We start from the raw sequence: 23,621 nt of genomic DNA, 5'->3' as shown, positions 1-23,621 counted from the left end.
TATATATATATATATATATATATAATCACAGCGATTATACGCGCGGTGCATTAATTTAGCACATCGTAATACCCGTCATCCTCCTGTCAATTCTCGAGTATTTCTCGCGTATGTGTGCGTGTATTTCTCTACAAACAGATTTCGTGCCACTTGTCGACCCCTGTATCTCGGAATACAGACGGACGGAATGCAGAAACGTCACCTGTGCGGGAGCGAAGTGCGGCGAACGACACCGGACGTGATGCAGGAGAAATCGATCTCTCTCTCTTTCTCTCTTTCTCTCTTTCTAAAATGGAACAGTTTGTAATCGGAAGCACAAATCTCGCACCCATCACATCCGCGCGCTTCGCCTCATGCGCTGTTACAAAGTGTCCGACACGCGGGGCCGCCGCGGGAGGAGCGTCATCAGAAGCGTCTTGCAAGTGGCTTCCGTTCGCAAGCAGCCGGCAGCAGAGGATTTAGAACGAGCCCGACTGCCGTGCTGCTTTCTTCCGGTTTCTTCCACTTGGCTTCATGTTCGATATTATATTCAATTTTGCGCAATATTTTAAGCAAATTGCAACGGTTGTGAAACGAACCCCGCGGGCATAACCACTGATTATATATAATGTGTATGTGTGTGTATATGTATGGGTGTATAGAAATCGCTTATGCTTAGAACGCCTATATTAAGTAGGGATATATATATCCCTACTTAGTATAGAAAATAAAGTTAGACCTTTGTATTTTATTATGGATACTTCGGAAAATATCCAGCACGGTTAATTTATCGCATTTTCCCAGTGTGTTAAAGCACCATCCAGGTAACCGTGAGTAAGATTGATACAAAACTGGTGCATTATTAAGATATCATTAAGGTAACGAGAAATTCATAGGGATATATATCCCTGCTTGGTATAGAAAATAAAGTGAGACCTTTGTTTTTTATTACGGGTACTAAGTAGGGATATATATATATAGGTAAGAAAAAAGGGATATTTTCGGACGACAGTTCTGAGAGGCGCGATAGAAGAGGAGAGAGCGCATTGATATGGAAATGTATATTGCTTCTACAAGATGAATATTGTAACGATACACCTTTGAGTAAAATGGCAACATATCCAAATCTCTTCGTTATGTAAATCCTATTTTCACGGCGGGCAGTCGATATATAAGTCGATTTTAGATTTTGAAGGAGGAAGAGAGAAGCTAAGAAGACACAACAAAATGCTAATCAGTCTCCGCCCAGTGCCATAATTTATCTCGACGGACGAGTGCCCGACGCGGAACGTACGCGTTAAGCGAAATCTTGTATGACATTTTTGTACTGTTTGCAACATGAGAGGATAAAATAAACCTGTACCAGTCTTTTTACGCGAATTATATGCGCCGGAAATCGAGGAGAGCGTCTCCTCGACGCACTACGACGACTACGATCGATCGATCGCGTGGCGTCTTCGCGACAGATTTGCGTTGAAACGTAAAGCCTCGGTAACTTGAGATAGAAATCGCACAATTCCTCGAACGTAATACGGTGGTCTCTCTCGTAAATGGATTAACGTTACGAAAAGACTGACTTTCACTGGGATTTCGTTGCTTTCTGTTCGCGATGCGCGCCGAAAGCTTTCTACTTTTCGCGCGATTGCGGAGGATTGTTTTTGCCCGATTTGAATTCTTGCGAACGAAGCGAGCCAGTTTATAAAGTATCCATGCGAACACGTGTTGACGGGTATCATGGAGGAAAAAGGATATAAAGATATGAAACGCGAGATAGACGGGCCCGAAGAGCATCGTCAAGTCGAGCAGCGGCAGAACTGATAAAACGAAGAGGATAATTGGTGTTGGAGGAATTGGTGTTGGAGAAAAGTCATTTCTAACGGGAACGAGGGAAAATACGGGCACGTTGGTCAGGCAAGGTTTCCGACATTCGGTGAGATTGCGATCGTATCGACGTCATATCGCGATCTTATCACGATGAAAAACAAACAGCACTGACGCACCTAACACTTATAGGTGTGGGAGTATACGCGACTGATAATTTTGACGCGTAATGACGGCGGTAAAATGGAACGGCGATCGGTTCGCCGACGCGGACTTTCACATTCGACGATTAACACGTCGAATTATATTCTTATGTCGTAATACCGATAACGTGTAGCAGAGATAATGATACGATATCTGCGGTATTTCTTTCTGGGACGTTTTTCTTCACGCGTGTATGAGAAAGTGCAACAATAACGCGCGATACGAGGGTCACGTTGTCAAAACTGTTGGATGACACGGGGACGTGTATCTTCTCGAACGGGTCCTCGTTGACAGCGATCTGGTAGCGAAACAAACCTGTTTCAGACCCGTCATCTAGGAGGAACCGCTCGGGCACGAGTGGACAGTCAAGCCGATTTCTAAAAGTACCGTTTTAGAAACACACACATTTTTACGTTACGTACATCCGTTATTTTATTAAAATTATTTATTCCTGTCATTTGTGCGGCAAATCTCGCTCGCAACGGGAAATCGTTTCTGGAGGGAGACGCGAAGCGTTCTCGAGAGGAAGCGTGCATGATCTTCCGTTCAACGTTAGACAACAATGTTAAGACAATGGTAAGACATTACTTCAACATTGAGCGAGTGCGAAGCGTACGCGCGTCGCACTGAGTGATCAATCGTCGCGGTACTTCATTTGGCAAGTATTTACAAGTCTTAAATGCGTCTGGAATACCTTAGAATCACAACAACAACATACACGATCCATGATTCTCTCACAACTGATGATGGTTGCTAATTGGAGTATTGAGCGATTCTCACTCGTCCTTGTACATGGAAGGTACTCGAAATTGACTGATAGCCGGTCGATAAAGCGGATTCTCGTCCAAAGCGTAAACGGTCTTCTTACGCTCCTGCTCGAATTTCGCGTATTCCCTGCGATCCTTTATCGTGGTCCAGCATCTAAGACAAAAAGTTGCATTTTACACTCATAAATATTCATTAAAATACTTTATTATGTTGTTATTAATAACGATTATTAAGTTAATCATTACTTAAAATTTATTAAATTACATATATATATAATTAAAAATTATTAATAAAATCTTTTTCGGAAGCTGCGCTTTGTTCGATAGAGAATTAACGAGCAGCTTACTTCCATATTAACAGGCCGATAATTCCGAACAAGAGCACAGCGCCGAAGATGAACGCCGGGACGAAGGCGGCGTGCATAGGGGTGCGGCAGATCTGTGAGCAGAATAGAACATCGAGACAGTAATTCCGCAAGGAAAGACGATGCGTCGATTTCGCGCGTTCACAAACCTCCGCAATACATACCTTGCCGGCGATCCTCAGCATGACCGTCTTGTCCTCTTGAAATTCGTACACGTAGGGTATCGTACATATCGTCTTGTCCTGCACCGTTCTCACGAAACAATAATGCTCGTTACCTGCGAGAGACGCGACTTTACGCGACTTTTCACGAAGGAAGATGCTTTAAGTAGGTTGCGCCGGCAACGTAGCAACGCGGGCTTCGTATATGTATGTACTTACCCACATCCACCGTATCCACTCGCGCGGTTTTGTAAAAAGTCGTGTCGGTCTGACATAGTTCTTCCGCTTTCTCCGGATATTCGACCGTGACGTTCACGCAAGAATTATACAGGATACAGAGACCGCTGCCACCTGCGCTCGCGGACGACTCGCAGTAGGTGCCGCGATAGTACAGACCGTCCGCGGCTGTCTCGTTGCATCTACGAGCATGACACAAGGGGTTTATTAATTTCTTCCTTTTCTTTTTTTCCTTTTTTCATAAAATCGTATCCGCAAGATCGGAGATCTCCGGGAAGAGGAGCGACGACGCACCGGCACTGTCCGCAGTCGCAGTATCCGTGACCGGCGCATACTTCCTCACTGCCGGGGGCGACGCAGAGCTCCGTGCCGGACGGACATTGACAGCCGCCGCCCTCCCATCCCTCCAGGCAGTTGCAAACGCCGCACTCGCACGTGCCCCTGCCGCCGCACTCGATCCCGTCGGTCTAGCAGAGATCGAGCGAACGGAGTCTTTTACATTATATCGGCCACCTTATTTTGATCCATTATTTCGACACAGTTAGCCGCGTCGAACCGTCGTGCGAGCGTTCCTCCCACCGAATGCCCGACGACACGCCATCTCTCTTACCTTGTCGCAGGGAGAGCACTCGCAGAACCGACCGTTGTAGCCCCTGTCGCACTGGCAAACGCCGCAAACGCACTCGCCTCTGTTCGAGCAGACCTCCGCGCTGCCGGCGGCGATGCACTGCAGCCGGCTTCCCACCGGGGAGCTCACGTCGCAGTCACAAGTGTCACCTGGGGGTTCGTGAGAGATTTCAATTGAAAATCCAGACGCGAATACGTAGGAAGACACCGGCGTGTGATCGTAGCAGCAACGACGCGCTCTTACCGGACCAGCCGAAGTCGCATTTGCATATGCCGCACTCGTTGACCCCGTGCTCGCAGCGCGAACTTTCTATATTCTTGCAGTCGCAGCCGCACAAGAGCTCGACTTCGATCTCCACCTCGGACGCCTCGGACGCCAGCGCGTCGTCGATCACCACCGTTTGTCTCTTCGGGCGAAACGTAACAAGGGCGAGTTATCGCGGGAGTTAATCACCGGGCGAATCGAACGACGACGAGTGAACGAATTAAAGTCGAAGAGCTTATCTCCGGAGCGCGTTAAACTCCGTTCCCACCGACTTAACGATCAAACGATTAAATCCGAGTTTGGATTCTCTTTAGACGAGGACTCAAGCTCAGATTTAAATAATTTAGACAGGAATAATTTTATGAACTGTTCATAGAGACACTGAATGAAATCTCGTGCGCAATTAACGTGTTAATCGATAATTAAGACCGTCCGTGCAGATAAGCGCTCCTTCGACGTCAGTTCAGTTTGCACGTTGCCGCGGAGACGCGAGACTCACCCAGAGGCTCTCGTTCCTCGGGCACTCGTCCGCCGATACCACGACTTTGAACTCGTACACTCGACCCTCCTGTATACCGTCGCACTCGGACGTGCTCGACACCGAGTCCGCCTGTCCGCCGCACGCGGACAAATACTCGAGGCGCAACGGGCCGGTCGAATTGTCGCGCAACACCACTTTGCTCACGATATCGTGATAGGAGCTCTCGATGATCTCGAGGATGTTGGAACTGTTCCTCGTCAGAGTGGCCACTCGGGCTTGCTCCTTGAGCAGGTCGGCGATCAATTCGTACTCGTGACGACGGTCCTCCGTCACGGCGAATATCAGGTTGACTTTGCGCTCTTGCAGCAACCGCGACACCTCCGCCAACGACGGGTAATCGTACTCCTTCGCCAGTGAGTACTGCCCGCGTTCATCCACGTGACACTGGAAATCCGGACGATGCACCACACCTCCCAGCTGAAAGCGTTAGCGTAAATTGTGATCTTAATGTAAGTGTAAAAAAAATACGAATTAAAAGTATGGAATAAAAGTGAAAAAAAAATTGGAACGAAAAATGAAAATTGTGAGACCGATAAATCGAGCGAATTCGTTAACAGCTCAAGTTGTGGCCAGAGAAAAGTAGCTACAATGAATGAAAATTTGTTTTAGTCAATAGAAAAGATCGCTATGTTTTTGCGAAACATCTGTCGGCGAATTAGCGAATAATAGATCCTCCCGTTGGCTGCATCGCGAAATTCATTGAAAACAAATGTTGCGATGATCTCCATGCCGCTGATTGCATGTTAACAATGAGATGAGGTGAATATCGATCGCACCTTTCCCTCTCCGGCGAAGTGCAGGAGCCCGTCGGTCGCCACCAGCATCAATTTTCGCGCCTGATGAGCCCATCCGACCTGCCGGGTGCAAACGATCGCTTGCACAACTCCGTCGAGGCCACCCTCGAGATTATCCACGTTGCCGGTCACTGAACTGTAATTCACCTATGACTCGTGTAATTAATGTAAGCCAGATAACGTCGTTTCTTGGCCCGACCAGTTGTTCCACGCACGCGAACAGCACGTAAACAGCACGTTCACGCCCTCGCAGGTTCGTTACGAAACACACGCTTGTGAATAGCTCGAAGCGAGATAACGACGACGACGACGACGTGTGTGCCAATAATCAGCGCAAGGAGACCGGCGATCGTGGCGGTTGTCACTTACTTACTTCGTGAATGAATCGCGGTATGTTGTCGGTGAGTTCCAGATGATGCCAGAACGAGTACAACGGGGTGCAGGAGGCGTGCTCGCTCTTGCAGGGATTATCCTCGTGGCCGGGGAAGATGTACGGCATCAAGGGCTTGTCGGCGTAACTGCCGAAACCGAGGCGAAAGTTCGTGGTGAAGGTGCCGAGCGTGTTGGCCATTCTCCAGCCCAGTCCTACCAGGGTTTCCTTGTCGTCCTTCATCGACCATGTGAGGTCCATGAGGTAGTAGAGGTCCAAGGGGTAATTCCTGATCGGGCAAACGTGGTGATGCGTAACGACGTGTGCTCGTAAATATTATTATTTATCGATTATTATTTATTAATGAAACCTACTGATGCCGAGTGAGATGTGGAAATTATGTCGTTTCCAGCATCCATCCAATATTAAGAAGATGCCATATTTGGAAACTTTCCCAGCAAAATGCTCAGGTAGCACGTGTCAGTTTCTTTAAACGCATGTAACGTTTCATAATCGTATTACATACGTTTCAAGAATAACATATATGAAACTAGCTGTGCTACTTGGACACTCATTTCTTTCTGCAGAGTTTACGTCATTATGGCTGTGCAGAATTGTTAATACTTTTATGCAAAAATACTTTTATGCATGAAAGCGCAGGAAAATGAATTGGAACGTTGTTCATATGATGAGAACGAAAATTAAAAATATCAAAATTAACATCTCTAGCTGACGGTTGGCGTAAATATCACACGGAAATCCTGCCGTTCGTACACACCGAATGTGCTAATCAGAATCAGCAAATGCTCCAATCGGGACAATTTCAAAGAAAAACATTTTCACACCTTTTCGATCAAATTTAACCCTTTGCACTCGAGGGCTCCGCTATGGAGACAATGCAAATAACTTTCAGTTCATAACATAAGAACAAGACAAATTGTAAAAATNGACAAAGACAAATCGTAAAAACTATTGTGTATAGGATATTCCGCTCTTGCTATTTGCATTTGAGTTTGAAGAGTTTGAAGACAAATTTTAAATGGCTTCGCTCCGGAGCCCTCGAGTGCAAAGGGTTAAAAGCCTAGAAAGATAAACAAAGTATTTAAACAAATTTACATATGTCTTGTTTAATTTTTTTGTTAGAGACGATAAAACAGACTAACGCATACATTCATCGCATTTGTATTCATATTCCACTTGCATTTACGTAAGATCTATACGTGCGAGAAATGAACGTGTCGGTGTTTATGTAACGTAACATTTTTTTTTCCATTTTGTCGATGCTTATCAAATTCGTCATCGTACTTTAATATTAACCCTTTGCACTCGAGGGCTCCGGAGCGGAGCCATATAAAATTTGTCTTCAAACTCTTCAAACTCAAATGCAAATAGCAAGAGCGGAATATCCTATACACAATAGTTTTTACGATTTGTCTTTGTCCTTATGTTATGAACTGAAAGTTATTTGCATTGTCTCCATAGCGGAGCCCTCGAGTTTGAAGACAAATTTTAAATGGCTCCGCTCCGGAGTCCTCGAGTGCAAAGGGTTAATATTTTGCTTCGCTTTACTTTACTTTTCACGTTAGATTCGCGCACCTGCGAAGGAAGGAAGGAAGGAAGGCGCGCGCGCGTTTCCGGAGGCATCGCAGCGTGAAATTGCAATTTTCGAGCGTTCACGGCTCGGATTGAGCAAATATTTGAATCGCGCGAATCACTCGCTCCGCGAATATCTATATCTACCTACCCGTCGAGATAAGAACCGGTGATATTATTTACGAGAGGCTAATATGTAATGATGTAAAGCAAAGCCAAGCGGTTTCCGTGCGTGAAATTAATGTTAGATTCATTCCAGACGTCACGGAGTATCTCCCTTCGGCGATTCTGGTGGGCGGTATTGCGTTCGCCGGTGGGTGTCATTGTGAAACTACACTAGACAAATAGCGGCGGGTCGAAGCTTCAACACCGGACAGTAATAGCCGTTCGGAATAACTCTATCGTCGCGTAATCGCTCCGTACCGTACGTTATCGCGGTGCTGCGTAGTCCGCAGTTTATCGCTATAGTTAAAATGACGGCAACGCGCAATTTCCACGTTTCGTCCGGCTTTCGTATCGTCGGCTTCCATCGATACTACATTTATTAATAATAGACGGGTAGACAAAGGTACGACTTCTCTCTAATATATTTCGTAGGGAGGATTTACTTTTCGAAAGATAAATTCTTTCATCGGATCATCGACAAATCGAGCGATTCCAACATTCAACTGGCGACCACTTAATACCACTTATTGTGTGATAGGCCTTAAGAAAGAGGCAACCGTGAGGTTCAGCGAGTCGTGGCGCCTCGAGTTACTACACGCATTTAACGCGGTGCGTCTTTAACGGGCGCCCATTAGATGGAAACGTAACATTCGTCATCTAACGTGCGGAGATCGCTGACGTCGGACAACGAGGAAGGACACGCGATTTCGCAATCATGTGGGACAACGACTTCCCACGCGATGTTGGTCGCATCGCCGTCCTGCGGGAGTCGCTTATTAATTATTCTCTCTCTCTCTCTCTCTCTCTTGGCGCGCATTTATTTACTTATTTATTTATCTTTGAAAAATGTCATATATTTACATAGCCGGCCTGTAGAGGAGCGTCAGCTCTTGACTGGTGTGCGGCCTGATCCTGAGCCGCAGCTTCTGCGGTCTTAGCTGCACTGGCGCGCGGTCGTTGAAGACGTCCTGGAAGTCCTCGTTCACCAGCAACTCCAGCGATCCCGGCGGCGCCGTACGTACCTCCGCGGCCGGGCAGCCGAACGCACGCAGGCGCTCCGGCACGTTGCACCTCGGTTTCCCGTGCGTGGAATTCGAATACGTCTGCGTGAACGAGGAAAGAGCGAGTTGAAGAAGAAAAAAAAATCCGAGGGAAACGAGGAACATATTTGGACGTCGGTGGAATAAGGAATCTGCTGCGAAATGGAGTCGCCGAGATCTTATCGGAGGCTCACCGAGATTCAGCCCTTCGTCCTTCGCACGCGCACCGAATTCATTTTTATCGGTGAACATATTTCGTTTCTCTTATCTCAAATAAAAAAGAAAAACACGCAATTACGCAAACACGCAAACACGTCGTGTTAATTGCACTAATGTAAATTGACGTATGTAACGCATCTAATGTATATTCCCGCTAATGTAAGTTAACACCTTTTTCTCTGTGTGCATTCGCCTCTCTTAATCACCACCGATAATTCGCGAATAATTCCTCGAATACCGTTGCGTGCATCTTACGTATACGCGGATCGATCGAGTGCCTTTGCTCCTCCACCCTCCCGTCCTCTCTCCCTCACTCTCCCGCGACATTCGACGCGTTAATGAAAACCTGAAGTATCCTCGGTGTCTCCGAAGACAAAAACGAAGACAGAAAAATACATACTGCATTCAAGTCAACCGTTACTACTTGTTTCAAATATATTATTTCATAAATTTATATATTCCCAAATATATATATATATATATATCGCAGGTTCGTTATAAGCATCGAACTTAGTCAAAATATATCCCGAATCCTAGAAAAATTAGCTCTTCGATCAAGAATATCAAATTAAAGACAAACTTCGGTTCGCTTCAGTCAAACTGGCCGAACTTAACTTTATCTCGATAGAGCTTATCAATACTCTTCAAAAAAGAGCGGAATAAGTTTCGAGCGCGTAATAATGAGCTTCTTTAAAATTTGCGACGAGTGTATCTCAAGACTATTGTGTGACAAGAAAATATTCTTCGTCGAAGGTAGCCGTTACTTGGAAGAAACTCAAAGGAAGGTAAGCACGCTGAGAAAGTCGCATTTCGGCGAGTGATCGCTCCGGAGGGAGAATTTTACCCAGTGGCTGCACCACGCGCAGGCCGAGCTCGCCTCTAGACAATTCTCGCAGCTGCTCTGGGCCGTGCAGAGGCTCAGGATCTTCGTGTCGACGCACGAGCATATCCTAGCGAGGTACAGATTCATCGTCCAGGCGGCGAGTAGCAAAGAGCCGGCAGGAGGAGGCCTCATTTCGCACGCGGTCCGTGATTACGTGTATCCGATCGCGACGAGAGAGAGAGAGAGAGAGACACACACACCGCGAAACGCGCGACGACGTGCGCAAGCAGGCAGAAGAGTTTCCCCACGTTTCTCTCCTCTCTCTGATCTCACGTTCGCTCTTTGTCATCGGGCGACGGATCGTCCCGCGCGTGTAATAATCGCGACTCGTGTCACTTGTCCGGCCGATCGAGCGCGCGATATCACAGGGCGCGCGCGAATTGCGAGGAGCGAGCGGTTACTCCTCGCGCGCGAGGAATCGATATTCGCTATGCGGAGGCAGGTGGCACATCGGAATCCGGCGCGTAACTCGTGCAATCGGCGGATAAACGCGTCTGTTTTCTCTTATCAGCGCGCGCGCGCGCGCGCGCACACGCGACGATAACGACGACGTAGTCCCGCGTCGTAGCGAATCTCGCCGATTTGGCGCAGGACAAGCAGATCGGCATCACACGCGCTTATTATCGCGCGATATCACCGCGCGATACTCCGCGCGAGCACGACACCGCGGCGGCTCTCTTCCGTCTTCGAGTGACTAATCACCGGCGGATGAAGGTCGGCAGTTTTGCGCCCGATCGTACCACGACGCGACGACGCGTGACGAACAATTCGCGTTTGCCGTCTGTCGCGGCTCGTTTCTCTATTTTGCTCCAAGGCGAGACTAGAGACACGCCGGCCGCCTAGGCCGCGCTTACGCTAATCAGCCTGAGACCGCCAACTGTTGCCCGCGTGCCGCTTCCAGATACGAGCACGCTCGCAGGCTCGAGACCCTCGTCCGCATCGCGCGCGCGTTAGGCCTCGGAATGAAAGGAATGAGGGTGCGGGGTATGAAATTTCGACATTACGGGCAATTGAATCGGTGCTTCGATCTGCAATTAGGGAGTAAGGAATTGAAGGATTAGGAACATTGCCGAAATTCTGTTCCTCATAACTTGTGTGCTTGCAAGGTTCAGTGGTTGGCTGGGAATGGCTGGGAATTAAAATGCAAAATGTCCAGTGATCGTCGATATCGAGAAAGTCGATTTGAATCGATCGATAATTATGACGAAACTGGTGGGTGTTAATAATGGCCGATATTGAACTATAGCTTATTGCAATCAAAGTGTACCAAATTGTACCGGAATGTTTTCGCGCGTTTGATGATTTGTGGGAATAGCAAAAAGAAATAGCAAAAGAACGTTGTAGCGTAACAGTCGCCAAAGACAACCTCGGTACGTGTAGCAAACGATCGGCAAAAATCTTTTAATTTGAGAAACGCGTGACGTGAGAAAGAAGACACCACGCAACGTAACCTTTTCTTATCTTTTGTGGAGATCGGGGAGAGACATACGGAATGTATGAATGTAACCGTTCAAGTCCATCGAGATTCCTTCGTAATCACCAGGATGGGACAGATGTATGGAATATTCGCGCGTTTTTCCGCAAAAGCTTCGCTCGAGTGGCTAATCGCGCGCGCCAAGCGAACGTTAAATTGCGCACACGTAAGCGCAACAGCGCAATCTGTGCGGCGGCAAGTGCAACTAAAAGTTCGTTACTGACTGCTCGAATCGCTCGATCGGCAAGTCATGAGAATCCCTGCCCGCATTTTGTCGGCAGGTAAGTTATCGATCGTTCGCAGGGCTGCATCGACGGGTCAAGATAACGGCGCGAATATTCAATCGCAACATCCGATGCGTGAATAGAGAGCATATTCATTCTACGCCTTTCTGAAATATAGATTCAAAGGAGGACAAAATCGGTTCTGAATTAACAAAAAAAGTCGTCGGTGAATAAGAAACTGTGTTGAGGTATTTCTACGTACGTGTTTCACGTGAAAGTCCCTACCATAATTTCTTTCCGGTCGATATCATATTTTGGGAAGTTTCGTGTATCAATTTACGTGGTCGAGTTAGTCGAGTTTCATCGTCGAGACTCACAACCTGTCATTGTTTTTCTTCATTCATCCGTCCACGTTACGATCGATATTCGAAGAACGGTGAAAGATTTTCGTCTTGTGCAACCGCCAACCTTTATTCCCCGGAAAAGTGGAAAAATTTGATGCACGTGACCTTGTCGACGTCCTCTGCAAACCTTTAGTTCGTCATCTGTATCGTTTGTCATCTTGATCTGTTTTACCCAAACGGTCCCGGATCACTGACGGATCGTCGTCGTCGTCACGCGGGTTTCGAGATCCTTGGACTCGTCAAGAGGTTTTCGGCCGACCGGCGTCATCGGGAATTCTGAGACATGATACGGACCACGTCGAGCATACGTAACGGATTGGCACGTACGTTATTTCGCGATCCCGTGCGAAGTAACGCCGTGAGATCCGTAGTGACCCGATGTCTTCACAGAAAACACCAGCAGAGGTATCTCGTCGGCTACGTAGAATCGTCCGTACGCTCGAATCTGTGTCGCAAATCGGTTGTCGCTGCGATTTTAGCTCGGACGTTAAGGTTATGTTGCAATTTAGCTTCGGTATGAATCTAACACGGACGATTTTAGTCTCCGTCAGTGTGACCATTTGCGACTTAATCTCGCCGGCATAGTCAAAAATATAGTCTCAAGAGAGAGAGGGATTTATGTAACACAATAATTTATCCTCACACGGAACAATGCACCAACAAAGTAACGCTGCTTTCCTCGGTGCTCAGGCCTCAACATCGCAATACCTTGCGTTTAATGGTAACACCATGGCAACAGCAGTTCAGGTTTTATGCAGATTATCCCGCTCACATCAAAGTACAGCTTCCAGCGTTGTCTCCCACTATGGAAACTGGAACGATAGTTAGTTGGCAGAAAAAGGAAGGTGAGATATCAGTTGATGTATGCTGGCAAATCAGTCCCTTGTTTCTACAAAAATGTCCATTCCAAGAACTATAATAATCTGCGAGGTATTCAGCAGGCATCTAGTAATTTTTCCACATTTCCTTTGCCAGGTGATAAATTGAATGAAGGTGACCTACTAGCAGAGATCGAGACGGATAAAGCCACAATGGGATTTGAAACACCCGAGGAAGGATATCTGGCTAAGATCATAGTACCGGCAGGAACGAAGAACGTACCCATAGGCAAACTGGTTTGCATCATCGTGGAAAATCAGGCCAGTGTAGCCGCGTTCAAAGATTTTCAGGATGACGGTACAGATGTTGCAGCTCCTCCACCCGCAGCAGCACCTTCACCACCAGTCACACCACCTTCGGCGCCTGCTGCACGACCAGCCGCGCCAGTGGCTCCTCCTGTTCCTGCAGAAAGAGTATATGCCACTCCACTGGCAAAAAAAATAGCAACTGAGAAAGGACTTAGTTTACAGGTAATCGTAACATTGTGGATTTCTGCTACGCTGATATCAAACCTGTTCAATTGATTCGCGTTTGTAAAGAGTAGCTAACAAGTGTGTGTTCGTTGCACATTTTCGCTTCATTTCCCGCAGGGTCTGAAAGGAACAGGATTGTACGGTTCGGTAACATCTAAAGATCTGGAGCGTGCCGCGCCCACCGCACGCAGTGCGCCCACTGCGCCAGCAGCAGCGGTTGGTGTAGCAACCGGGGTAGACATTCCTGTATCGAATATACGGGCGGTGATCGCTAAACGTTTGCTGGAAAGCAAGCTAACGATCCCGCACTATTATCTCTCGGTAGACGTGAAAATGGATGCTGTGATGGCAATGCGAGAACAGTTCAACAAAATGTTGGAAAAGGATAAGATAAAGCTGAGCGTAAATGACATAATCATCAAAGCCATAGCAATGGCTTGCAAGAAAGTGCCGGAGGCCAACAGTGCCTGGTTGGGAAACGTGATCAGACTGTGAGTATATGCTTGCGTTCGTTATTCCATAAGTGACAGTCGGCCGTATCTAAGCTGATGTTTATACGACATTTTTGTACCGAATAATTTCATTAACAATATATATTTCTCTTCAGGTATAATAATGTGGATGTTAGTGTAGCAGTAAGTACGGACACCGGTCTGATCACTCCCATAGTGTTCGGTGCTGATACGAAGGGTATTGTTCAAATTAGTAAGGACATGAGAGTGTTGGCTGCAAAGGCGAGGGAAGGGAAGCTACAGCTGAAGGAGTTCCAAGGAGGGACGATTACTCTGTCCAACTTGGGCATGTTCGGAACCAAGAATTTTGCCGCTATAATAAACCCGCCGCAGTCCATCATTCTTGCGACAGGCACCACAGAACCTAAATTGGTGCCCGCCAAAAACGAGAAGGGGTAAATATTCTTATACTACTGCTGTGCAATAAATATTCTTTAATGCGAGATTACAAAAAAAAAATTTTAATATTACTGTGATGTTTAGTAAAAACGTACGAACTAGTTTCACGCTATCGTGTGTAAAATTTATTCTTGATGTATACACATTTCTACAGATTCTCGACCGTCCAATGCATGTCTGTGACTGCCAGTTGCGATCACCGTTCTGTTGATGGTGCAATAGGTGCACAATGGTTATCTGCCTTTAAAAGTTTAATGGAAAATCCAACAACGATGCTCCTGTAGTAAGTTTAGTCATAGTTTGCTCGTCAACTGAGCGATTCCACCGGTATTTGTGATGATACACAGTTATCTTTTGAGAACGGAAGATAACTGGTTAATATGTTCGATAATACTTGAATATCCCGTGTTTTTACATAAATGCGAAATCTCTTATTTAATCTCCCGATTCCTTCTCAAATCTGGCTCTTGTTTTTATATAGTAGTTGCGTGTAAGTGTGTGAAATATTCTTTTCCTTTTTTCCAGACACCTTAGACTAGCGAGGAGACGCGATTTACAATTCTAAGGAAACTTAAAAGGTGATATTTAACATTTGTGGAATTATTGCCTCGCTGAGATCACTTCTGTGTTGATTCGAATTAAAGATGTTTGTTGACATTACGTTTGAAGCTTTTCACAAAGTTATATGAGATCTTGTTTAACAACGAGAAGACTGATGTTTCAATTCAGCACAATTTAAATAATTTGAGATATTTACCCGGGGAAGAAGATTTATATATAATTGTAAAAAAATTATGTATAATTATATGTAATCATATGTGATTTATATGTGAATTTTATCTCTATATGACTACATATATAATTATATGTAATTATGTCCACACGAAATAAAAATACTGTTGAATGAAAAGCGGAAAAAAAGTTTTGATTAAGTGTTTTATATCGTGGGCAGCCATAAATATTTACTTCAGTTATACTCGCACAACAGTATTTTTTTTTTTTTTAGAGACAAAATTCATGTATGGTCATTTCTTCCCAGGTGCTGTATTTCTTCCGATGTTAGAGAAGTTGCACAAACGAATCGAATTTTATCCCCAAATTCGATGTCGCCTATTGAAACTGCCTTTATTAACTACAATGTGTACATATATGTATTTATGATGATAAATCATTGTCGCTGCACTTGTTGCAAAGGAAACAATTACCACCGTTTTAGGGAAAGTAACAACAAAAGTGTCAAACAACGTTTATAGTATATTTATATATATACATATCTGTATATTATATTTAATAAATTATATCGCGTACGACGTGCTATAGATGAATATTTTACATATATATATATTACAGCTGCAGGATGCTGTAATCAAAGGATAAGACTAATAAGATATCTTCCATAGCAACTTCCTGTTTCACCTGAAACGAACGAATGACGTGTCCAGCCTGTTGATATATAACATTATTTCCTGTGTGATTAGCATAAAAAAGAAAAAGACATTTATTTTACGTGTAATTGTCCTTCCGAAATGCCTCTCTAGAGGGAGGATATGACGCACGGATACCTAGATAGAATGCATTCGATTAGAAAGCACCTACTTACAGACGTGAGTCACGAGTGCACTTTCATTTCGCGTTAAGCGCACGGAATGTGCAGGAAGGTGTAGCTATCGCCGTTATCATTCGTCAGACACACCACTTTACAACATTGGAAACGGATCTTAGGAACACTGCTGTGTGACCTATGTTCGTTCCGATTCATCCGATCTCAACGAGAAACATGATCGAGTGTGGTGGATACCGTGCGTAGTGCTCACCGATCTCGCACAGTTGACGGTGATTTTCCACGTCCCGATACGGAGAAAAGGCCAGAACGAACGCATCACGTTAACGTGTCACGACTGGTCGCGATTGATTGATCTGCAACATGCGGCCACGACGTTTTCAAAGTTCTCAAGAATAGAAGTGCATTATCGTCATCATGTAGTGCGATGACGTATAGATGTCAAGATCATACGAAGTACTTATTTTTTTTTAGGCATTATCATGGGCTCCAGATTACGGTAAGTTTATTTTCTATATCTGCACGTTGTGTGCACAGTCACAGACATCTCGTGCGAAACGCGGTGAAAGCGACTGCCGTTTCTTTGCGTTGCGCCTGATTATTTCGCAATGCAAAATGTTTCTGTCGTGTTCAGCGAAACGATAAGTGTTGCGCTTTGTTTTTTTGTTGCACAAATTACAAATATACGCATATCCTCCTCTTATATAATTGATGATTTATCCGTAATGTAGCCAGTCTTTTTCAAAGTAAAACCGAAGTTTCGAGACTTACAAGATACATTTGATTCAGATTGCGTAAACATAGGGCCCCGATATTTTCAGAGAAAATGTTAAACAACTCTTTGAGTGCTTCTGCGAGGTAGCGGCACCGGTAGGGGAGAAGCCGCCTTGGATACTTCAGAAATATCCAAATTCCTTTTCGGACGAAGAAATACTTAAATCTGTCCCTAAATTTGCATACCCTTGCGAAGTTGAAAAGTATGTTTTTTCTTTAATTGTAACAACATCGTCGTAATTCTGTCTTCATACGATAAAAATGATATTTTGCCGTTTCAGTTTGTTGGTGCAACATTTCTCCTTTGTACTCACTAGTATAGATTCAAAATGGACCTTTGGATTTTGCCGTCATGATCCAAAAACAGATACGGCTCTAGTAGTCCTGAGTGCGCTACCATGGCATGAAACGTTTTATAAGTTGGTAGAATATATGTCGAGAACTCAGATGATATTTACATGAATATTCAAATTTTAAACGTTTGAATTTTGTAGGTTATTAAATCACATTGCATCCTTGACCAGCAATGCCAGTGGAGAAGATCTGTGGAAATTTCTCGAAAATCTATATACTTGCGGAGTGCCAATTCCTGGAAACTCCATATCCATCCCTTTGCCAAATTCTACAGCGGTAATTTGTTGTTATATTTAGCAGATGAAACTTTTTCCAAATATTCTAATTTAAGTAGAGAAATATCTCTGATATTCTTTTATTGAATCTTTTTCGGCGAGCTTGAATATGTTAAGAATATTTCGTCTCACTTTCAGAATTTCATTTGTCAAAGTCCAAAACAATTTCAACTTCCTAGTATTCCAGAAAATGTGAGTAATATTATCAACAATGAACATTTTAATCCGTACCAAGATACAATGCTGGAGAGAAATTAAGCATAAAATTTATCTCTTTATACCGACTATCTTATTGTTTCAGAGAAATTTGACTGAATATTATAGCGCCGTCGATTCACACAATATGATGATAGTATTTGCATCCATGTTGTATGAACGTCGCATCATTTTCACCTCAAAACGTCTATCGAGATTAAGCGCATGTGTACAAGCATGCAATGCATTAATTTATCCAATGATTTGGCAGCACATATACATCCCTGTTCTACCCCTGTCACTGATAGATTATTTATTAGCACCTATGCCGTTTTTGATTGGAGTGCCCACGGCAACGCTTCAGGTGTGCTTCACAACCAAAAGTTTTATCTCAAAGGACATTACATTGTCACATAGATAACTTACGTACGATTAAAATATTCTTCTTGTAGAAAGTGCGCAAGAGTGATTTAGGGGAAGTTGTCATTCTGGATGCCGATAACAATACAATCGATTCACCGTTTCAAGATCTAGAGTCCTTGCCTCAGGACGTAGTGCGTAAAGCAACATACTGTTATCATACAATAATCTGATGTATCGTTAAGAATTAATATACGTCTTAAGTAATAAAATAAAAAGTTTCTGTGTTGCAGGTGACAAACTTGAAGAAAGCGTTACGTAATAGACCCGCGCTTCTCGGTGACGGCGTGTCGAGGGCATTTTTGCGCTCGTTAGTACAGTTAACAGCGGGTTACAGGGAGGCGTTAACCTTGCAGCAGGGTGAGCGTATTACGTTTAATCAAAACGCATTTGTCGAGAGCAGGCCATCTTCCATGCAACCGTTTCTGCGGAAGATGCTGGAGTTACAAATCTTTCAACAGGTAGCCGTTTTTTTTGCATTGCACACGCATGCGTAATATATGTAATTACTGTTCTGTTCAACACTTGTGATAAATATTCGGGATATTTTCAGTTCATAGAGGAAAGATTGAACATGCTCAATTCAGGACTTGGTTTCTCGGACGAGTTCGAAATGGAAGCCTGCAGCTACTCGGCCAAATCGAGTAGTAAATTCATGCAACAGTACAGGGAGTGGACTTACACCATGCGGAAGGAAAGCTCTGCGTTTTTCCGCAGCGTAAAAGATAAGGTTAATAGCATTTTGATAAAATGTTTAAACATTATCACATAGCTTATCTTTAGCTCACTGCCGTCTAGCACATTTAAGCATCGCGCGCTCACGCACACACGGACGCGTATATGCGCGTACCAAGGTGTTTTTAAAATCATTCAGAAGTGATCAGTATAGTTTTGTTTTATACCACATATACTTCGATTGCAGGCCAATCCGGCGGTAAAGTACGCAGTTAAATCAGTGAGTTTAATCCAAATTATGACTTTGCGTACGTTGTATGAATATTATATTCGTTTCTCTGATATTCCCTACCCGTAACTTCTTGTATTGTCATGTAACATAACAATACGAGATCATAATTTAATAATAATCAACAGTAACGAAACAAGTATGATAGAAAGCTTAATATCCACAGGTTAAGGACAAGGGGAAAGATATGAAAACGGCATATAAAGGACTAAAATGGAAAGGTGTGTGTAATCTCTCTCTCTCTCTCTCTTATTCTTTTCATATATTATTATTACCTTGTATTAAATACTAAATAATCATTTATAAATCATTGTTTATCTGTGCAGGTCGGTCTAATAGAAGCGAGGCAAGTATGAGATTTCATCAGCCACGATCAGCTCCCAGCTCACCCACGTTGGATAGAAGACCAATAGGATTCAACTCTCCACCGAAATCTCCAAATGGACTATCGGCAACGACCAGCTACCGGAAAGAATTGCGTTTGCGGAATAGCAATTTTGCTGATACAAGGTACGTCGATTGCAATTATGTACACTTCGTTTTCACATTACACGAACGATCATTAGAAAATTGTAACTGTACGTCGAGAATAATATATAAGAGAAATTTGTGTTGTGTATTGCAGCAGGAAACAATACTCACCGTTAAGCCCCAGTTCTCCTGAGGAATCCGAATCTCCTCCGGAACGCATAAACATAGATCTTATGCAGGAACTTCGGGATGTAATATTTCCCAATACACCGCCTGTGGATAGAACGGTAAGTTTGTCTCGCGGTGATGTAATCAGTTAAATAAGTTAGCGTATCCAGCATTTATAAACTACTACTCTCTCTGTACGATTCACACAAAGGAGGTTTCTTGTATGAAAAGCGATAAAAGAAATATCTCTGCGTGTAAAAAACCGTATAGCGACCACTGTTCTTCGTCCTTGACAATTGAGTATGCAACCTCCCGTTCTTTCAATTTTTCAACTACGGAGAAATCGTTTAGCGTGATAGAAGGAAAATTCGCAAACGCTAATTTCGCCGATCAGTCGCTCGTTTATCACGTTTTGATCACGTGAAAACTTCTGTTGCTTTTTGTGAGTCGTTTATCGATGTCCTCGCAGGCAGTGTACTTTGTACCCTCGGTGTCTTATATGTTATGGCGAGATCAAGTTCTGCATAGCATGTGCTTGTGAATTTCATCCAGAGACATTAGGCGTACGCATAAAAAAAAGTGCGATCAGTATGTGAGAATATTCTGCATGCTCGTATGTGGATCATCTCCATTCATCTAAAATTCTCCACCTCTATGTATACTCCCCTATGTATACTTTAGCATTCTTGACGTCTTTTTGGCTACCTTGGTTTAGATTGATGACAGTAATGTTAAGAAGTGACAAAGCTATTAGTCCTTACTAAATTTTAATAGTTTGATCATATAATCTTATCTGTGCACCATATATATATATATATATACATATATATATACATACATACATGTATCTCTGCACCATTAGATATATTGACACATCGTATTATTATCTCTAGTCGATATAATAGTATAAGTAGATTAACGTGTCGTTATGTATGCATGTGAATCACATATCATTAAAAGCCGACAATTATTGCTCCTTAATCGATAAAATTGACATATTTCATAATTCGTATACTAGATAATTTCTTTTCATTTTTTTTGTATACGAAGAAAGTAAACACTTGTCGTGCATCAACTTTCAGTTGAAACCAGTACGCAGTTTAGACAGCTTGAGACCTGCATGGAGTGGGCATTTACGGCACGGCCCTCCACCTAGTATTGTCATTACAAATCCATGCGAAGCTTCCTCAACAAAGCCAATTTTGTCCTCCTTCCGTCCCTTTCCCGCGGATGATTCGCTCAAACGATCGAACACGACGCCTGACAATACAAGCGCAGCGGCGAAGCCGTTTCCTTTCAATTCGTTGACTGCAAAATCAAGCAAAACCGTAAAAGAAGCGGACAAAACGTCGCTTCTGCCGGTGTCATCCACGTCATACGATCAAACCGCTGACCCGGGTCGATTTTTGCACGAAATACATGTACACGATAACTTGATGGAAACTGTCGCTAACTCGTTATCGTGTACTCGTGATAAGGATAATGCCAAGTCCGGGGAAAAGGTCTCTTCGAGAGACGACAAATTCAATTCCCAAGACATTTTCACGAACACAGACCCGACCACAAGTATATGGGACAGCGAGCCCTTCGATAAAACTTTCAAAACATCAAACTTCCTTCACGAAGTGAACGAAAATGATCCTTTCGACACGAGTAAAGTATTCATGCCTACCTACTTGCAAACGCCGCTCTTCAAATCCACGATCCCCTCGATACCCGTTCAATTTCATCATCCGTTACCGCATCCATTCAATACTACATCCTGCTCTGCACATGCTAAGGTAAACATCATCGTTCACTATATCTTTTATGTCTATGAAACAGTTTGATCGATTTTCACGTTGACTGATGGGTTCGTAAAGTACACACAAGTAATACGTTTACAGAACTCAAAATGTTTCGGATTCATCGTGAGCCAACTTTTCACCGATGTCGCAGATGCTGTAGAAACCAGATTAGAAAAGTTCGACGTGAATTTCATCAAATTTCATCAATAGCCAAACACTTTGTATTCAACGGCGAAAAGTTGAACTCGTTAAATCCGTCTCTCTATACAATTTGCTTCTTGTTTAATCAATTTATTATTACTCTCACTCTCTCATGTTGTCCTCAACTTTTGGCTATGGTAAAAAGATCTCGTGTAACTTGTGTTACGCAGTATCAAACTGTTAAATGTAATCATGCGCGACAAGACTGCGTATGTACGTAACAATGTACGGAGGCATGCGTTCATCACATACGAGAAATCGATCATCGCAATCCGCAGGACATTAACATTTTGATGCTGTGAATAAAACTGTGCACCTTCTTCCTCATACTGCTTCAAATTAACCGACTAACACTGAAAGTTATCAGCATTCGTGTCTTTTTTTACAGGATTCTCCCGATGTGCCAGATTTAATACGATTAGATTCGACAAATAGCAGTGACGATTTCGATCCACTGCTGTCTAAATCCTCCGAATTCACAAGCACAAGACAAATGACGCAGTCGTTACATTTACCCGAGATGGGTGAAGGCCTCAGTAATCCGTTATACCCTTACTTTCAACCGTTGCACAAAAGCAATGATAAACCGAAGACCTCCGATAACGCGGGCGATATGGATTTATTACAAGCATACGGCATAGATTTTAATAAATTCAGTTTAGCTAATGGTGACTCGTCTACAAAGAGTACCGCTACAGCTTGTAATCGAAGTGTACCAGATAACAGTATTAATAATATCGATACGCTAGATACATTCAGTTTAACGCTGAATGCACCTGCCATTAAATCGCAAAATAATTGGACTAAATTCGAATAAATTTTAGTACGAATTATACATATCATGGTTTGTAAATACATCATTAGTATTGTTTTGTTATACATTCGAATGTCCGCATTAACGCTTCCTTGTGAGATCATTTTAGAAATCAGCCGATAATGGTCTTACCACGCGCACAGTCATTTGCCAAAAAAAAAAAAAGAAGAAGAAAGGAATGCTGTTTCGCACTGTAAACAGAGTAACTTTTCTACTCCCCCTGTACATTTTTTATATTAAAGATAATAATATTTGTTATGTACGTTTTTCTTCGTGGACACAGATTGCAATGTTTGTATTTTTGTTGATCGCTACATAACGTCAGTATACGTTTTACTGAGGACTTGTGTAGTGTGAAACCATCATGGGTTATTGCATAACTTTCATTTGGCAACAGCAGTTTAATGGGAGAGGGGATTCGAGGAGACAAATTTAAAATAACAGGAGATCCGGATGTAGTGAAATATTTTAATGCTGCTGGCATACGATTAAAATCCAGCTCACGGAAGACATACTGTAATTATAGAAATAACAGTAATGTAATCGCGTAATATTGTCGCACTCTCTTACAATCTCTAAGATGTCATTTATATAATTTCACACTATGATCTTTACTTTAGCCTTGTCTGAATCCTCATCGAAATGATCAATCGAGTACTACTTCATAAAACATTTGTAGATACCAAATATCCCATTTAGAAACGTGTAGTTATCAAACTATTATGAAAGCGACTGCTGATAGTGAAGGAAAGTAAATTAAGTGAAACGAATATACCGTACAATTTTATAGTTTAGATTATTGTTAGATGAGCGTGGCGTGGTAGACAGCGCACCGGTCTGCTATGCTTAGAGGTCCCGGGTTCGATTTTCATGCACTCGTGACTCCTCTTCGGTAGTCTGGCAAACCACTAAGAAGAGTATTCACGCCATGGGAAACCTCTCTCCAAAAATTTGCCGTTTGGAACCGGCGTTTTTAAACTGTATAGGTCCCGTATGCGTGTGTATAATCTGCGTGCGCACCACATGCATACGTGAGAGAGAGGCCCAGGTAGGCTCAGGCCCCTACAAGAAGGGGCTGTAACGCCAATGGAGGAAGATTATTGTTAGATATTGATTATATCAATTTTAATAACTGTTGCACATTTATCGGCAATGCTTTATAATAAATTAATGCGAAAAGATAACCCCCTTCATTTACAACATATCTATCATAATCATTTATTTGATCCCGCTAATTATAT

At 43.5% G+C, this 23,621-nt stretch overlaps 3 protein-coding genes across 8 annotated transcripts; 2 read left to right on the top strand and 1 right to left on the bottom strand.

The window, feature by feature from the left end:
* Positions 1 to 628: 628 nt before the first annotated feature.
* Positions 629 to 10,825, bottom strand: LOC106747776 (integrin beta-nu-like). 3 transcript variants are annotated; one of them, XM_014625661.1, is made up of 12 exons: positions 9,993 to 10,825; positions 8,751 to 8,992; positions 6,135 to 6,420; positions 5,744 to 5,908; positions 4,926 to 5,384; positions 4,406 to 4,568; positions 4,145 to 4,311; positions 3,829 to 4,001; positions 3,517 to 3,716; positions 3,301 to 3,413; positions 3,119 to 3,210; positions 629 to 2,925 (listed from the first exon to the last, which is right to left on the bottom strand). In XM_014625661.1, the coding sequence occupies exons 1-12, from the start codon at positions 10,161 to 10,163 to the stop codon at positions 2,781 to 2,783; spliced, it is 2,376 nt and encodes a 791-aa protein (XP_014481147.1). In that variant the 5' UTR covers positions 10,164 to 10,825; the 3' UTR covers positions 629 to 2,780. The 3 variants fall into 3 exon arrangements, with proteins under 3 accessions (XP_014481147.1, XP_014481146.1, XP_014481149.1); XM_014625660.1 differs by lacking the exon at positions 9,993 to 10,825 and having other exon boundaries at positions 8,751 to 9,961; XM_014625663.1 differs by lacking the exons at positions 629 to 2,925; positions 3,119 to 3,210; positions 9,993 to 10,825 and having other exon boundaries at positions 3,348 to 3,438; positions 8,751 to 9,970.
* Positions 10,826 to 12,018: 1,193 nt separating this feature from the next.
* On the top strand, positions 12,019 to 15,715 carry LOC106747661 (dihydrolipoyllysine-residue acetyltransferase component of pyruvate dehydrogenase complex, mitochondrial). 3 transcript variants are annotated; one of them, XM_014625403.1, is made up of 8 exons: positions 12,020 to 12,538; positions 12,824 to 12,978; positions 13,109 to 13,482; positions 13,603 to 13,976; positions 14,093 to 14,392; positions 14,551 to 14,679; positions 14,922 to 14,974; positions 15,436 to 15,715. In XM_014625403.1, coding segments are annotated over exons 1-7 (1,455 nt in total). In that variant the 5' UTR covers positions 12,020 to 12,416; the 3' UTR covers positions 14,923 to 14,974; positions 15,436 to 15,715. The 3 variants fall into 3 exon arrangements, with proteins under 3 accessions (XP_014480892.1, XP_014480889.1, XP_014480891.1); XM_014625406.1 differs by having other exon boundaries at positions 12,019 to 12,456; positions 14,922 to 15,706; XM_014625405.1 differs by lacking the exons at positions 14,922 to 14,974; positions 15,436 to 15,715 and having other exon boundaries at positions 14,551 to 14,680.
* A 373-nt stretch (positions 15,716 to 16,088) lies between these two features.
* Positions 16,089 to 23,564, top strand: LOC106747660 (DENN domain-containing protein 1B). 2 transcript variants are annotated; one of them, XM_014625402.1, is made up of 15 exons: positions 16,089 to 16,456; positions 16,779 to 16,934; positions 17,013 to 17,150; positions 17,226 to 17,361; positions 17,499 to 17,552; positions 17,662 to 17,919; positions 18,008 to 18,109; positions 18,209 to 18,436; positions 18,529 to 18,705; positions 18,898 to 18,930; positions 19,106 to 19,160; positions 19,266 to 19,449; positions 19,565 to 19,697; positions 20,661 to 21,359; positions 21,955 to 23,564. In XM_014625402.1, the coding sequence occupies exons 1-15, from the start codon at positions 16,440 to 16,442 to the stop codon at positions 22,381 to 22,383; spliced, it is 2,799 nt and encodes a 932-aa protein (XP_014480888.1). In that variant the 5' UTR covers positions 16,089 to 16,439; the 3' UTR covers positions 22,384 to 23,564. The 2 variants fall into 2 exon arrangements, with proteins under 2 accessions (XP_014480888.1, XP_014480887.1); XM_014625401.1 differs by lacking the exon at positions 20,661 to 21,359 and having other exon boundaries at positions 16,101 to 16,456.
* Positions 23,565 to 23,621: the final 57 nt, after the last annotated feature.

This window comes from Dinoponera quadriceps, unplaced genomic scaffold, assembly GCF_001313825.1.
Source record: "Dinoponera quadriceps isolate SergipeBrazil2010 unplaced genomic scaffold, ASM131382v1 scaffold1395, whole genome shotgun sequence".
Classification (NCBI taxonomy): domain Eukaryota; kingdom Metazoa; phylum Arthropoda; class Insecta; order Hymenoptera; family Formicidae; genus Dinoponera; species Dinoponera quadriceps.
The sequence above is the reverse complement of the archived record's forward strand: the minus strand, read 5'-3'. Positions and strand labels throughout refer to the sequence as shown.